At 41.1% G+C, this 17,253-nt stretch overlaps 1 protein-coding gene across 6 annotated transcripts in view; it reads right to left on the minus strand.

The window, feature by feature from the left end:
* The window catches only part of PPFIBP1 (PPFIA binding protein 1), a 119,537-nt gene that overhangs the window by 20,009 nt on the left and 82,275 nt on the right, over window positions 1–17,253 (minus strand). For 3 of the 6 annotated variants that reach the window (XM_080392867.1, XM_080392864.1, XM_080392865.1), the window contains 9 exons: window positions 13,840–13,932; window positions 11,387–11,501; window positions 9,865–9,897; window positions 8,471–8,532; window positions 7,671–7,755; window positions 4,596–4,753; window positions 3,545–3,675; window positions 1,944–1,997; window positions 722–782 (listed from right to left, as the gene is read on the minus strand). In XM_080392867.1, the coding sequence (XP_080248993.1) occupies window positions 722–782; window positions 1,944–1,997; window positions 3,545–3,675; window positions 4,596–4,753; window positions 7,671–7,755; window positions 8,471–8,532; window positions 9,865–9,897; window positions 11,387–11,501; window positions 13,840–13,932 (792 nt within the window). The remainder of the gene's footprint in view (window positions 1–721; window positions 783–1,943; window positions 1,998–3,544; window positions 3,676–4,595; window positions 4,754–7,670; window positions 7,756–8,470; window positions 8,533–9,864; window positions 9,898–11,386; window positions 11,502–13,839; window positions 13,933–17,253) is intronic. The other 3 variants (XM_080392869.1, XM_080392868.1, XM_080392866.1) reach the window with 2 other exon arrangements.

Genomic DNA, 17,253 nt, shown 5'->3' on the forward strand with positions numbered 1-17,253 from the left:
TGAACTCTAGCTCTCATCGTCAAGTTCTGGTTACATTTTAAGTCAACATTCCACCTGAGCTGTGAGGCACAGCTCAGCGGTTTGGGTCAGGGAACTCAGGAGCTTTTAATTTAGGCTGTCAAAAGAGAGTACAGGAATTGCCCTGATTTGATGACATCGTTAGAGGCTAGCTGCTTTTGGTCACTTCAAAAGAGACCTAAACTGAAGCTATCACCAGACATACAAAGGCTCAGTGTTTTGTTCCTGAGCTCCTAAAACATACAGTCATCCCACACTGTATTTTATAATGCATTAATTACATGGTCTTCCAAAATTCTTCGCCTTAAACACAGGTAGGAAGTGGTAGTGGGAATTACTTTCTTCTTCTCTTAAATCAGAATAGCATATAAATGAAAAAAAAAAAACCCAAACCCACAACCCCAACAACTCATTATTTGAGGAAAAACACAGCAAGACAGTCTCAAGGAAATGCCTCATGGAAGAAAAAAAAAAAAAAAGCACCTGTGTTTTCTGTGTTTTCAGAGACAGAAGATTTTCACCTTTAATAAAATCTGGACAAGGTCACACGTATGTGACCGTTGCTAACACATGACATGAGGAGCCCTGTGCTGACTCAGAATTTCTCAGAAGGCAGCAACAGGGCATCCACGGGGTCACTACCACAACAGAGACATCACCCCTGTTTCTAAGAGGATGGGAGAATGTAAGAGACCAAACCAACCGCTTCAGATGTCTCTTTTCTCAAACTGCTCAGACTGCTGGACTTCTGCAGCGAAGAAGTTCTGAAACAATAACATAAAACCCAAGCCAAGTTACTGGAATTGAATTTGCCAAGATAAACATATTCTCAGGAACATCTTTAAAGAAAGCATTATAATATGTGATGAGATATACTAAAAACAAAGACATTTTGAATTAAGGCAATCAATGCACTAATAAAAGCCCACGCAATTTCACGAGATACTGTAAGAACCTCTACATTGTAATTACTGCTGCTAATGCTTCAGTGACATGATGTCTACCTTTGGGTATTTCTGGCTTCTTATTTAATGTTGTATTTTCAGAAGCATAAGCAAAAGTTACACAGGCAAAGGAAGTGATATAAACAAAGCTATGAAAAACAGTATTTTTAGCAACAGGCTTCTGACTAATTTAATCCTTAAAGAAGCCAAGCATATTAAGTCAAGCATGTGCGCTTTAGTATTTTATCCGCAGTTCCATTTTCCATTTCAGATCAGGTATCTCCCAACTTCTGGTGGGATTTACAATCTAGAATACTTAAGTCTGGTTAAAAGAAAGTTACCATTACAATTTCTCCTGCAACCAAGTACAAATTAAGAGTAACTTAACTGAATTTTACAAAGTTACCTATCTTTATACCAACATAAGGGGAGCAGAATTTGGCTTTGGGAATTCTCATGGCACTAAGTCACTTGAAATAAAAATAGCTGCTGAGCCTCACTTTGTGTACCAGACAAAACCTGTTGACTTAGGCTCCTTGCTAACAAATAGCTTTGACTCAGCTTTGAGTTCATAAACAGTCCCACTGATCTCCCTAGGCAAAATGGCTATAATTAAGAAATTAAAACTGTTTTCTCATTGGAGTCAGCTTTCTGCCACTATCAAAAGCAAAAAGCAAATCACATGTACATGTACTACAGAAAACTGTACACTTTGAAGTATATTGATGGTCTACAACCAAATCAGAGATGCTTCACAACATAAAAAAAATTAACTGCATATGTGCACAGATAAAGCATTGGAAAATAACGATTGCAAAAACATATAGGACATGAGCAGAAAACTACCACCACTAAGTATCATCTTGTCTAGAATTAGTGGACATTATTTACACGTGTATGTAAAATATGTGTTGGGGGAGACTTCAAGTTGAGAATCACATATAAATATGTTTCCTAAACATTTTTTATTATGATACTTACATTGGACTATCACACAGCTGAGTTTCTGGGGAGGAACCCATTGATCTTCCTTCACTGTAAAACCAAAAAAAGATAGGAAAAAAGACAGACATTTGGGGATCCCGTCCACATATCTTGCTGATACAGAAAACCTAGAGTCTCAGCCTGCTTTAATCCTGTTTTCACTTCAGCTGTTATGGTACTAACACATGGCAAATTTTCCCCTCTATGGTGCCAAGTCTTGTGAAAGATTAAGGACAAAGGTGAGCTCAAGAGCCCCAGGAAAGGCAACTGACATTGCAAGTTGATGACAATACTGCACTATTCACCTTATATAAAAACAGAGGTTACAGCATGGGCAGGGCCTGCTGCAGCACCAAGTGGTGGAGGTCACTGGCTCTCTGTCAGCCACCACAGTGCATGACATTTTGCTGCAGGTTAGTGTTTTGACTGTTTTTTTCCATGACAGGACACAGAAGAAATCCCTGCTGGTGATGGTTAGAGCTGCAGGAGGCACAGCACAGCAGAAAGCAAGCAAAGCTGGTGATCAGGATAAGATGCTTTCTTTGACTGGAACTGGAAAAATCACACATCAATTTGTGCTTGCACGGATTTTCAGCATCAAGATCGATGACAGTTTTAAGCCAACAAGATTTCCTTGCCTTTGAAATCTTAGCATTTGATAACCATTTAGATAAAGCCAGGGATTTGGACCCAGAAAAAAACCCGCAGCACAGCCTTTGTCTAGCTGCAAGTGTGGTGCACTTTTCAGTACTCTGCAGTGCCAGTCCAGATCTGCAGGGGCCAGGTTTCCTCACTCAGGGAAGAAGGGTGCAGGCTTAGAAATGCTGGAGGAAGCTGACGGACACTTGTCACCCAGGAGGCTGCCACGGGGTTCAAGCATGGGTGTCCCTGGGTGCCACAGCTCAGCCACAGCCCCAGGGTGCAGCCACACATCCCCACCCTGGCTTCCCTGGGGCATTGTGCCTGCACATCTCATCTGGCTTTCAAAATCTCAGGCAGGGCTCTCATAAAAGTGAATGAACAAATGTCTTTGCAGTTCATCACACCAAAGGACGGCAGCAAGGAGATCTCTTTCTCTGATCTTTTGAAATGCTGCTTGGGTTTCCTTCTGGGGCTCCATGAACAGCTCAAGTTTAGAGCTGGAGAGCCCTTTTGTTGCAGTTTTGGCAGTGCCTTACAGCAATCTTTACCAGCTGTGGAAAATGTCCGAATGCAAATCACCAGGAATGCATTTGTGCTAGCACAGCCAACACTATCTCAGTCAGACCTAGATGATGTAAACCTAGATAAAAATGATTCTGTGTCCTTTGCTACATTAGATCAGTTTTTCTCTCCTTCTGTTCATTTCTTGTGAAGCAGCTGGTATAGAGTATGAGCACTGCTACGAGCAACAGCAACCAAACTAATACTTAATGAAAAAGATTTAATCAATGCACTTCACAAACATAAGCTTCGTTTGCTACAGCTAGTCAGCTGAATACTAGCCTTGTTTAACTGACTTAATGACTTGACAATACAGTAACTGACAGACTATTACTCTCATTAAATGTCACAGAACACTGGAATTAAAATTGAAAAATACATGGAAACAATAATACCTCATTTCACTTGCAGGATCTAACTTAGGCTGTGTTTTCACTTTCTCTGCAACAGTTTCTGAGCTCTTGGATGTTGATGAGAAAGATGGGATCGAAATCTGTAAAATACTGGTATGGATCTGTAAGGAATTCTAAAAAGAACGAAGAATACATGTTAACACTGTTTTGAGCTGAAATTAAGCAGTCATAGGTGAAAAAAAGAGTAACATAAATTATGAAAAGAAGGATCTGAAATTTAAGATTTCTTTCTATTGTAATGCAATGATTTACTACTTGAAAGATGACACTGAAGATAAAACATGAATCATTGCACAAATAAGCTACAGCACAGACAAAAACCTCTCAAGTCTTTCAAAGCTGCCTGCTATCTCTACCACAGGTCCCATGAAGGGTAGTTCACTTTTCAGGTTTACTCCTGTCCTCATCCAGTCAGGGAATACCAAAAAGCTGCTAAACGCTGGATTTAATTTAGTTTTTCTTCATAGTCTGTTCATGCTGTTTAGTTAAGTAAGTCAAGTTCCCGCTCTGACTCAGAGCTTTAAGAGAAGAGTTCTATAGTTTTATTACTGGAAAATGTGATTGCAAAAATCAGAGACTAGACCACAACCTACCTATCATTTAACTGAATGGATGTAATGATGATTGCATCCTTTCAAATATGACAGGATGTATTAACTAAGTCCCAACACATTTACTTCAAGTTCCTGACAAATTAAATGCAGCTCCTAAAGCAGCGTTGATATGAAAAGTCATTTCTATGTTTCATAGGAAAAGTAGTTTAGACCCATTCTCATGACAAATACAGCTATTTGCTGTCTCCTGATCCTGGTTGATGATTAAGAAAAATAAATTTGACTGAACTCAAATGAAATTCCTCAGCAGCTTTCACAAGAAAACTACATTCTCCAAAAGGATACAGGACATCACTAAAAACTGTGCAACGCAGAAAAATATTTTCAGAAAATTGAGTTTTGGCATCTTGCAATATGAATTCAGCACATGCAATGTTTACAAGGAGTGATGGCATTAAATAAGGAAGAAGAAAAGATACCTCTTCATGAATATTCACATTAAACTCATCGTGGATTGGAGATGCTGTTACTGGGGTTGGGGACGGGCTTTTCTCTGGGTCAGTCAGGCTTGGTGTGTCCAATAAAACCGTGGAAACAGACCCTGAATTCAAGAAGTCTTCACTGTCACTTTCCTTGCCTGGAGGGACAGAAGATGGAAACTTGTTGGCTTTACTTCTGGATACATGATGTCCCCCGCTCCCACGCAAGGCACAGCCAGCATGCTCATTTATGAGCCGAAAAGGGAATAGGCTAGGATTTTTACAAATTTTTTTAGGACAGACTACAATAGAAGAAGGGGAGTCATTGCCAAATGTCGCTTCTGAATTCAACCCCCACAACATGGCAGGGTTCGAGCAGAGGGAGAACATACATCTGACAGCAAAAAGCCCAGCAAATGCCCTCAGGGTGCTTAGTGGGATCAGTTTCAACAAGCTGAATAAACTGGAGTAGTTATTTCCTGTCCTGTGTTCTGGAATTTCATACTAAATGCTTCTCTTCCTTTATTCACTAGGGAAAGACCAGGGGGTCATGTCAGCTGAGACTTAAGATACCTTTATGATATCTTCAAACTACCCATAGGCAAAATGCAGCCCATTGCACAAGAGTCTAACACCAGCTTTTAAGTATTTGCAGACTGTCACAAATTGTGTTTCATTTAGGTAATGCCACAGCCCACACCAGCACCTGGCATCCTCTGCTCCCCACAAATAACTCGCTTCTGAGCTGCCTCAGTACTACCAAAAGGCTTGGATTTCCACACTTGTCATGGGTACCTGAGTACTGACACTGACAAGAAAAAATTAAAGGCAACTCATACTTTCTACAAAGTGAGCAGAAACCTAGCACTCATTGCCAAAGACGTGATGCAAATACAAGCCAAAGTCTGTTCACAGCAAAAACCTCTCTTGCCCGTTTTTCATTCCCTGCAATCTCTGTCTATGCTCCATGAACTGGCCACAAAGCACAGCTCCCAGAGACCTGAGGTCTGTTTTAACACCCTGTCTTTGAAGGCACAGCACTGCATGGAAGAGCAATACCTATTCAAGAAATATTGCATGGTGTCTCAGCCCCCCCATCAACACCCTTCCCCTTCCCTCATGGATAACGTGCTTTGCCAGCCTTGCAGATTGAAAACATGCAGCTGTGTCCTTAATGCACAGTTTCAAGGAAGGAAAAGACCCTACATACCAAGATCCAAAGCACAGAGAGTTTTCAGCCCAGCACGCTCTGGTGCGTGCCAGCTCCTATCCTGGCTTACATCCATGGCACCGGACTAAAGAGAAGCTGCTTCCAGAACCCACCGCTGCGCCTGCCTCGGCTCTGCAGTGGCTGGGGGGGTGCAGGACAGACAGCTGGAGACCATGGTTGAGGGCTTTCATGGAGCCCTGCGGATCAGCTGGCCCCTCAGGAGCAAAGGTCTGGATCTCCTTGCTGCAGTCACGGCCTCTCAAAACCCAGGCAGAAGCAAAGAGGGGCACCAGGAGCCTCTCTTTTCCCTGGGTCTTAGCTCGAGTCTCAGCAGCATGTCCAGATGGGGCTCTGCCCTCCACTTTTCCTGCCCTGGCTCATGACAGCAGACCCAAGAGCCCAAACATAAATCCACCCACCACAAAAATCCGTATTTTGCCTCCTCACTCATTTCTGGCTATTGATGATCTTCATTCACTCTTTGAAAGCATCTCTGGGGGCTCCTACATCCCTCTCCTAGGAAGGTCATTCACCTCCAACATTTGGATGGCATACACAAGCCACAAGCCCTTGTCTGTCCTAAAGACAGCTCAGGCAATGGACCGGGGTCAGTTCAAGGCCTCGGGAAAGGCGGGTTGGCCTTCTCTGGCCTTCAGAGGACTCCATGACAAGGGAGGTTTCCATAAGGTGGTAATACAACGCTGTGGTGCAGACTATTAAGTTGCACATATTATAGGCACATAGATTATCACAATGCTAACGTGTTAAAAACTTTGGGGACAGGTCTTTCAGAGGACAATGACCTATAAAATGCAACTTGAGTGATGAAAGAACAGGATGATGCAGGGAAACATCCCACCAGGCCAGGGTTACTGCTGTAAAGGGAGGTGCTCATTTTCTAACACCTGAGTGTTTTCATCTGAAACCCCAGAACCATTTCAGTTCTATGTGCGTTTCTTTTGACTTTCTTTTAAGGGAGGAAGGAGAGAGACAGGGTATTCAATACAATCACATCAAACTGATGACCACCTCAACATTTATCATCTTTGGGGGTCAGAAGCTCCTGGATCTGGAAACTTTCACCAGCCTTGGAACACATGGAATGGACTGTTATATGTTACAGTATATATTATAGCTACCATTTCAGGCACACAGTTAAGCTCATTATCTGGTGGCAGAGAAGGCTTTTTTTTTTTTTTTGGGGGGGGGGGGTGACAAAAGACTGGTAGCAAAAGCAAGCCTGCCCCCCTACTGTGTTAAGGAAGAAGAACTCTTCCATAGCTGCTGCATGTGGTATTTGTGAAGGCTTCATTATATGCCAAAGATGTGGCGTGTCATCACAACACAGTCCTGGCAGCACACCCACTTTGCTACAGACACTTTTGCAGCTCTCGGGCATTGCTCTTACAGCGTGTGCAGCTGCCGGGGCGGTGCTGGTTTGGCTTGCAGGAACGTGCTTGCTCAGGCACTGCTCTGCTCAGCTACCAAGCCCTCCCCAGGAATACACGCAGGAGAAGGGAACAGCAATTTTTAGCAGTTAATGTAGTTGCCAGCCCTGAAAGGCATTTCAGAAGGCTGTGGAAAGAGCCTGAGAGCTTATCATACCCAAAATAATTTTACAAGGGGGAAATAAACAATGTGACTATTAATAATAGTTACCACTACCAGATGATAAATGGGATAGCACCCAAACGTGCAGCTGCCTGGACAAAAAAGGCAATTTACCAGTTCACACCAGTTAGAAGAACTGGCTTTTACTCTACCCAAGAGATGATTCCATATTAAGTCTGAGTTGATATAACACTACCACAATGCACCTAGAGTTTCAATGCAAGTAGGGTTGGGTTTTTTTGATTGTACAATACCTTTTTTACCTTGAGCCAGTATCACCATGTCTTGAACTTTCTTGTACCTATTCAGAGATTGCCGAAGCTCTTCTATCTTCCGATCCTAAAACAAAGCAAAGTTGTGACTGTGCTTCTTCCTTCAGTGAATCAAGAATAAGAACTACAAAGACTAGATAATCTTCAGTTTAATCGGTTATGAGACTAAAAGAAATGGGAAGTCTGGATGGGAGCAGACCCAGAACTCTGAGAGGCTTTGAAATATCAAAACTTGTATTTAGCAAAAACTAGCATCTGGTTAATCACCTGAATTGTTCCAGTATTGAAAGTCAATTTCAGGTCCCTTGTTAAGTCAAAGGTAGAGTATAACAAATTTGCCACGTACAAAGAAAGCAGTAATCAAAGGATTTAGGGCTTTGGCGATCAAAAGGAAACATCCTACAAAGTGCACATGCATATGAATGCACAAAAACATACATGAAAACAATGAGTATTTTACAGAAAGCCCTTTTGGAAACACAGTTTGTGGTATCTCATGGGACTTGTATGAAGCTCTTTACATTTTCAGATCATGGTGTAAATTGCAGTCACACTAAACTGAATGACACAACAGTGTAAGGACTCTGTGTATACACAACAGAGCTCATAAATGCTCAGTTATAGCTCCTTAAAGGTACCGCAGTGCTTCTCACAATAGTGAATCACTGATTCTTTCAAATTTGATTTTTTAATTGCATTGTGACAAGTTCATATATACAGATTTTCTTAGAGATTTAACTCAACCTGATGAATGACTACTGAAAAAATAATGACTTTGCTACCTTCTCTTCATTTGCTGCCATTAGAGATTCTACCGCCTTCTTCATTTTCTGTACCTCTATATCTAAAAACACAATACAGTTCTCCAAGTCAATTTAAATAAGACAGTGTAAGGAAATTAAAAAAACAAACAAACACACACAAAACACCTAGAAGCAACTTGGTAATATCTGTCTTTTAATTTGTAAATTTACTTTCAAAACATAAGCCACTTAAATTCTATTTTAGAAGGAAATATATAGAAAAAAAACCCTTTTTCTTAAAAACATTTTTTCTGACATTTTTATCAACGAAACGATGAAATTCAGGAAATTTCCTTACCCACCCCTCCCTAGTCTTAGGACAATGGAAAAGTCAAGAGTAAAATTACTGCTTGACTTTCAGTATCTGCATCTTTCAAATAACTGCAAAACAAAAAGTCCAAAATATAAAATATGGCATCTGGAGTGCAATAAAACACATCCTCATTACAACAGTCAACAAACACCCCAAATGGCATCTCAAAACCCCACTATACAAAGCAACAGGATTAATGGATATGATGAAGAAAGCACTGTGCAGTGATGCTTAGTCTTAATTCAGTACGGATGCAGAAATGAGGACAGCACAATGGAATGATACAAGTATTTGCTGTGATGAGCAGTCATGCTGGGATATATACTGTAGTTCAGACTTGGAAAAGGTCTCTAATACAGATGACAGTGTTCTGCACTTCATCTATAATCCTTACTTACAACAAAGTATAAATACATGCAAACATATATGTTCTAACAAGGTTAGATTCTGCAGGTGTTCTGGACTAGAAATTAAAAAAGAATTGAAATAATATTAAATTTTGCTAAAAATCTTCCTTGCATAAATGAAGTGAACTTTAGATTTCATTACAGACACAGGCAGGTGGCCAAATTCACAGGCAAGCAAGCATTTTACCTTGGTTTTAACTTCCTAAAATTTCTTGGAAAACAAACAAGAGTGGGAGGAACATTTTCCTCCTTAATGAAATGCAAGAAGAAAACAAGCTGCCTGGCTTTCTAGATGAAAGACACACTGGGCTAAAAGAGCAGCTGATCCAGTTCCAAAGATTTTCACTCCATTATGCTAACTGAAAATCTGGTCTACTGGATTGTTGACTGCATTTCATTGAGAGGCGACTGTTTTTTGAGTCTCCATGAGACCACATCTTTCTTTGCCCATCAGCTTTTCTTCAGAAAACTTTGGATTTAAAGTGTGATATATCCACTCTTATTCTCACACTTTACTGTAAGTGTAACTAAGGGTTATAGATGATACAACCTCACAATGTTTGTTAAAGCAGTTTTGCAAACACATGCAGAAAGCTGTTCTGGAAAGCACTTCTGAAATGCAAATGCTTGCGGAAAGACACCAGAAACCTTACTTTTATCTTTGAGCTTCTTTTTACAATTTTCATCTGTGCAGGAAAATCCATTGGATTTGAAATTAGCATAAAGGTTATGACATTAAATAACTTTTAAGACAATATAGATACTTAAGGAAGTCAACTATTCCTCATGTATCATTGCAGAGGCAAGCAGTTCAGCGTTTCAACCTGCACTCCCGTGGTGCTGACGTTCCTAAAGGCACAAAATAGTCTCTCTGCTCTTATACACAACTACCCGTCTCAAGAATGTATTTTTCAGCTTGTAAGGTCTCAGAAAAGGCTTATGCCAATAGAGTACTCTCAAGCTAACACTTTACTGGCAAAAGCCAGCTAAGTGATACCGTATACATATTTGTTCAGAAAGCACAATTCAGCTAATGGGGCAGATCACCTGTGTTAGCTACAAACATCATTATTTAATATTAGTCCAAGGCAGAAAAAACATGGCTCATCACGGCAGAAGATCTCGTGCTGAGCTATACTGAAAACTAAAGCTGAAAAGCAGCATAATGGGTGTTCAACGTCAGCGGCCCCCAAGAAGCCCCATTTAAGCAGTCATAAATGCAATAAAGTCAGACATTGTTCACATTTAAATGGTAAAAAAAAAAAAGGAAAAAGAATCACAGTTCAATGTGGTTACTTTTAGTGATCTTATGCAGTGGTTTTGAAAACAGAACATTTTATTAAATAAAATGTTACAATCAACACAGAGCATTTTCCTCCTTGGGTCAGGGGAGGAGACTAACTGATCTCTTGTGGCTTTATTTTTCTAGAAAACATACTTTAACAGCACAATCTTAAAATCAGCAATAACTATCAGTGAGATATATTCAGAAGTGAAATTGCAGTAGGATGTAAATCTGTTGAAAAAATTTTTGAGGCCTTAAAGAAAAATTTCTGTTTTTAAATAAGTTCCCGAATTAAGTTTCTCCCAAATAAATACTGATTTTGTTTCTTCTTTGCAAGCAAATAAAAGAGTTATCTGACACGTAAAATTTCTATGCTAATTAAAGCTTAATTAGGATTTAGACTTGACTAGTGCACAAATCCAGAACCAGTCTTCGATTTCAGCTATTTATGGCTGAGTCCACACTGAAGATTACCAGTACACATCATACTTTGGTCTGTAGTTCAGCTTTTCCCCTTCCTTACCAGTAACGGGTGTACAAGCAACACCCAGCCCACGTAGAAAGTTTCCTTATCAATATAATCTTTTGGGGGAACTTGTTGAAATTAGTTTAAGGATTTCTTTACCAATTTGAACTGCATCCTTTGAGGCACTACGCAAACCATGTAAAGAGCTAACTAGGGATTACTTAGGCTAATTTAAAGTTGATCAAGAACTTGCTGTGACAGTAGGTTCAGCAGTTGCATCGTGAACACCAACTAACTATATTCAAAGAAGTAAACACAAAGGCAGAAAGTGCATGAAAATTGAGGCTTTTATCTGTTATTGCAAACATGACCTCGGATGAGGTGACCTCGGAGGACATGGTAACAGAGCCTCCCTTCTTCTTACCTCTGTCCAGTATTTCAATTCCTTCTCCTTTCAGCTTGCAAACCAATTTTTCTTGTAATCTTTTTACCTCAGCTTCCTTCTGCTCTAGTTTGTCTTTCAAAGCTGCTAGCTCATCCTGTAATACACACAGAATCACTCAGTGAAAGCTTCCACACTCATCTGAGACGTTTCCAAAATTCCCTCCTATGAAGCACGGCGGACAAGTCCTCAGCCAGTGAAGATGACCAAGGGCCCCCTGACATTTATACTGGCTGAGGGTACACCCACCAAACTGAGTCTGAACATCACAACAGACCGTGGAGTCCACAAGGGGACAAAACCAGGGAGCCTACGGTCCGAAAATGTTGGCCTCATATATAATTGAGAAGAGATTTTACATCTAAATTTAACTAAAGCAAAAGAAGTAGTTTTCTTATTTATTTAGCCTTGCAGAGACAGAGAAAGTGCAGGTGATGAGGCTGAATGTTAAAATTTACATACACTTATTTTGGTATTTATAGGGCATTTTGCATGTTCAAAGGTGGACAATTATGGAACCGCGCTTACACCAGGCTGAGGACAGTTTCAGAAATAACCACTGATTCTATGAAAGAAAAATAATCACAACACCATCAAGCACATAAACACATACCGGAAAGCAGTTCAGATGAAAATGTGGTACCTCTGCCACAGTTTGGGTTTGCTGATCAAGCATTAGGAAAGGAAACTTAGAGCTGAGATTCACGGGAATAAGACAGATGGTGTTTGGGGGAGTTGGGGTGTATTAGATAAATGCTAGCAAATTTTAACTTAGATCTAACCATCTGCACTAGCAAGTGGCTGGCACAGATCCATGCACTTAACTTTTTAAAATCTGAGTCAAATCCTACCCAGTTTAGTAACATGTTTCTTTGATGTCCGAGGATATCTTGTGCAACAGCATCATCAAGACAGGACTCTCAGTGCAAATGTACCCAACACTGAAAATTTAATTTGTTCAGTTTGTAAACAAAACAAAACAAGGCAAGACTCACAATTTTGGCATTTACAGCTTCTAACTGAAGTTTTAAATCCTGAAAGGAATAAACCAAACTAGAATACTGTGGCTTAAGTATATTCCTGAGCTTCCCTCAAAAGATCTGTTGCAAATATACAGTGATGTCTGTGACCCAAACTATGGCCCAGACTACAGGATGTCTCAAATTGGTTCCTGTTTGCTCTAAAGCAATATTAAAAAAATAGATCAATCTTAAAATTGTCAGTAAATCAAAGCTTCTTCCAGAACAATGGTTAGGCAATACAGTCCTCCAGTGCTCCAACTTTAATTTTGATGGGATTTCTGTGAGACTCATGCTTCTCCAAAACAGGACCACCTCTTGGTCACTAGAGAAGCTGCTGTTGTATCCCTGTACAACTAGAGCTGCATGTGGTTGTTGATGCATATTTCTTCCCCGAATTAGAAACACACTGTAAACTTACATGGTAGAGGGGACAGTACAAAACAATCACTATTTTCTAGCTAGTTTTTATGCATAAGATTTTTCCAAAAAGGTGAGAAAAGCTTCTGTTTGAATAACGGATGTAACCTACAGAAGAGGCGATCTTTCCTTGGAAGGGGAATGATTTAATCCAAGTTTAATTCCATTATGTGTAACCTATGCAAAGCCCACAACACCAAAACCCTCTCCCCTCCAATATAAAAGCTGTTTACAAGGAATATCTGCATAAGGAGCTTTCCACATCTAATGGGAAAGGGCACACTGCATATCAACACACAGCAATTAATGAAGAACAGAGCACGACAGCACGATGCAAGACAGACTGTAAAATGGTGGAACATGAAGGATTCAAAACAGACCCAATGTTACCCAGAAACTACTACACCTTTAGCATCTGGCTTTTTTGCTCCATCCGTTGCTTTTCATACTGCATCTGACCCACTTTGATTTTCATACTAGAAAGTTTGGCCATTAAAGACTGGTAACAGAGACAGAGGAGTGAGAGAAAACTAAAGATAGAAAAGAGACAAGGCTAAATGGCAAAGCGAAGTTAGACACTTACAGAAACAGGCTGCTAGAATTACTTTGGTGAATGCTTTCTCATCAGAAGTGGCTGATTTTTAGCACATTTAGGAAAAAATAAATGCTTAGCTTTGGTCTCACCTATGGCAAATGCCTTACGTACTGCAACTGGTGTTTCTTGACACATATGTGAAACAAGGGTGTAAACTGGTAATAAATTTACTGTTAACAGCCAGCTGCATGGTAAGTTATCCTTCATAAAAAACAATGTCCAGATCTGAAAAACACAGCTCGAAATTTGGAAATAACCCGTGTTGCTGAGTACCATGAAACTCCTGGGCCTGAGCGTGCTCAGGATTTTGCAGGCTGCAGGCAAGGACTGGGGAAAAGGCAGCGAACTTCTAAAGCCTGACTTACACCCATCTCTGCTTCTTCCCCTCAGCCTTCACTTACTTTGGTTGTTTTCAGTTTTTTCTCATACTGGAGTCTTTCATTGTCCATTTCTCCCACTCTCAACCGCAAGTCATTTATTTCCTGGATCAAATCCTGAGTGAGGGAAAAAACAAGACCAGAAACAACAAAGAAATTCAGTAAACAAAACAGAATAATTGCTACCCATTGATAGGACCATGAAAACATAGCAGCAATAAAAGTCGCTCCATACACAAACACACACCATCCAAATTCATAGCTAAGTCAAGCAATTCAGAGCTTCCTAGGTATGCAGGGACTGTATTTCTCAGTTTCGGCATTAATGCACTGAATGCAAGAGGGCAGAGGAAAAAGGAGACATAAACTGAAGTTGTGTCCCCTGTGTTGAGGGCCAAGAAAGGCCTCCTGCCTCTCTGGCTGCTCAGCTGCTTGGATGTCTGCTGCTATGGGCAGGTAATGGAAAACGGTGGCAGCTGTCCTTCAATACACAGCAGCCACATCCTCCCCTCCCCTCACACCTCAGGCTCACCAGCTGTCACCTGCCTTTTCAGAAGATGAAGCCATTACAGCGTAAATACACATTTCCACCACTCAGATGAACGCCTCTACCTGATGGCTGAATGGCAGAGCCATCCACTGGTTTCCACAAGCACAAAGGCCTATGTGCTTAAGCATCAATGGCACCACTACATCCGAGCTTTGCAAATTCAACCTGGTTTGGAAGAAACTCGGAGCCGGCACCAAGTCACATCTGAGCTATTCAGGAGAATGGCTCGACCTCCTGGCCATCCTCTTGGAAAGACCTACTAGGTCTGGAGGTCAGCCCTGAGTGCCACCAGCTCTACAGCTCCCTTCCTGCAGTGGTGAAACAAACTCTGAGTTGCACTGCCCCACCAAGGTGCAAGGCACTCTTTCTCCAAACCTCCCCATCGCCAACATGGCAAAATGGGATCTTAAGTGGCCAGCTGCAGACCTGCAGGAAGCCTGCGGAACAGCCAGGACAAAGTATCCTTCTATATAAGAGATAACAAACCACAGCTTATTGGGAAAACGATTGTCCTGCTCAGCAAGGGAACACATCATCAGAAAGGTGTCTCTTTCATGCAATTCAAAGTTGTCCAGCAAGCTGTGTTGTGACCTTTAGTTGATGTATGGACACCAGACCAGTGTTATGTTTGTGTGAAAAAAGAAAAAAAAAAAAAAAGAAAAAGGTAAAAAAAAAAAAAAAAAAGAAGTTTCTCAGCAGCTACTGTAACACTGTATCACCAGGAAATGCTTCAAAGGAGGAGATAAGCTCTTTGTGCACCCTAGAAAACACAGCAGACTGGAACCACAGCACAAGGGCTGTTAAACTACCAAAAGATCGTACAGTACTTGGGTCTCGTCTTTCTGCATGGTAAGGCAAACCCTATCCATGTTAAACAATGCTGTACATTGAGCTAACAACTATAAGCACATTTTTTCAGAGCTAGTTATATAATTAATGGAGATCTATACTTTACAAAATAACAAGCCAGCACCTGACATCCACAGGTCCCTAGTACCACCTGCCTTCCAGCCCCACACCACATCTTCTGAGCTTACAGGCCTCTGGTAATTGTTTTGTGCTTAACAAATCTGATGGCGACAGAGCAGCATCTGTATTTCTTTAGTAAGATCCAAGCTCAATCACCAGAATTACAAGGAAAATGAAAATTTTGATGCTATTAGTAATTACTACTGCTAATGTATGACTTTCTGATTTGGGTACACCTGCAATTCCTCACTGATTCTCCAGTGTGTGACCTTTACAAAGCACCTAACTCTTCTAAATATAAATGTACATGGATGTCAGTCTGCATGACTACACCAACTGAACTCTTCCTTGTCAATGTCAAGTGTTTGAGACCTCTAACAAATCTACATTCCCAGATCTCATGGTCAGCTTTGATACTATGACGATTTGGGGGTTTTCTTTCCTGCAGCCATCATTTTTGCTTTGGCACGATCCAATGTCAAAACATGCTGTGTAGCAATAACTGCTGAGGTTGCTGCCTACGTATTTATCACTTTTATGTGATACACACAACTATGTGGACTTTTAAAATACTGAAGAAGGAGAGGGAAACCTGTTATCCACATTCAAAAGGCCCCTGGTGAGGCAAAACATATAACAAACCAAAACTTTTCTCCTTTTAATGAAAAAAGTTAGCACAATCCTTATCGATTAACAGCAGTGTCAAGATGCACTCACAATCTCACAGAGAGCAGAGCAGTCTTGCAACCAGTATCCAAGAGTGTAAGATCTTGGAGCAGAAACTAAATTCTTCTGCTTAATCTGTTATGGACCTCATGGGTAATCAGAACTTTTACCACTGGTCACTAAAAATACTGTAAAATTTCTCAAGGGTTAAATAGAACTAAAGACAAGTCCTAACAGCGTTCTTTGCTCCAAAAATATTTCCAATTACTCTCTTGCAAGTGCTACATTAACTGATGTCTTAAGTTATCTACAGCACAGTAACTCTAAATGACATTTGTTCTCATCTTTTTGAGGCAGAGGACTACATTAAAGATTTGCCAGGTTCCATATACAGACCTTCACTAGTATAAAAGAGATGGTCACACCTTGCATAAATGAGCAGAGAAAAAAAGAAAAGGCCCAAAAAGGGCTGTCACCCCTGCTACAGAATTATTATTTAACTTTGGGCAAGCTACTGGAGGTAGAGACTGCCGAAGGCACTGAGGTTCCCTAAGAAATCCTAATCCTCCCAGTGTACTTCATTTTCCTGCTTGCTGCCCTCAAACATCTATTCTTCTCTTCCACTATTCCCTGTTCAACTGATTTTGGCTACAAACCCTTCGCAGCAAGGACTGCGACTTGCCCCTCCTGCAGCAGCCCCAGCAAGGACATCATGGCATTGTTCGAAACCTGAAGGTGCCAGCCATTGCAACTGCTTATGACGTGAAGAGCTTTTGGGACCAGCGTGATGTTTGAGGTGTGTACGTCCCCGTGGCACTCAGGGTATTGTATATGTTCATCAGGATCTGAGACCAGACCAAAAACCCATGGAGTTCCCTGGCTGACCCGGATGAATCAGCTGTAAAAGTCACCCACATGGTGGCCAGTGTATGGCACCGGCTTTGCCTGCATTTAATACCTCCTCTGCAGCCACCCCTGAACGGGTTAAAATACCTGTCTTGGGCATAATGCATGTTCCTGTCTTAGAAGCCTGAAGACCAGGAAAGAGCCATGAAATGGTCCTCTTTTGATCCAGAGTCAGGTCTCTCCATGCAAACACCCAACTAGGTGGCTCCCAGAATGGATCCATAAATGGAGCTGACAGGGTGGGACACACAGACTCCTATTTCCCAAAGCCTTTTTCTTTCCTACTCGTGTTACTTGCGCTCTTCGTAGCAAGGCCGGCGAGGCACAAAAGAGCAATGATAACTTTA

This window comes from Falco punctatus (assembly GCF_963210335.1).
Source record: "Falco punctatus genome assembly, chromosome: 6".
Taxonomy (NCBI): Eukaryota; Metazoa; Chordata; class Aves; order Falconiformes; family Falconidae; genus Falco; species Falco punctatus.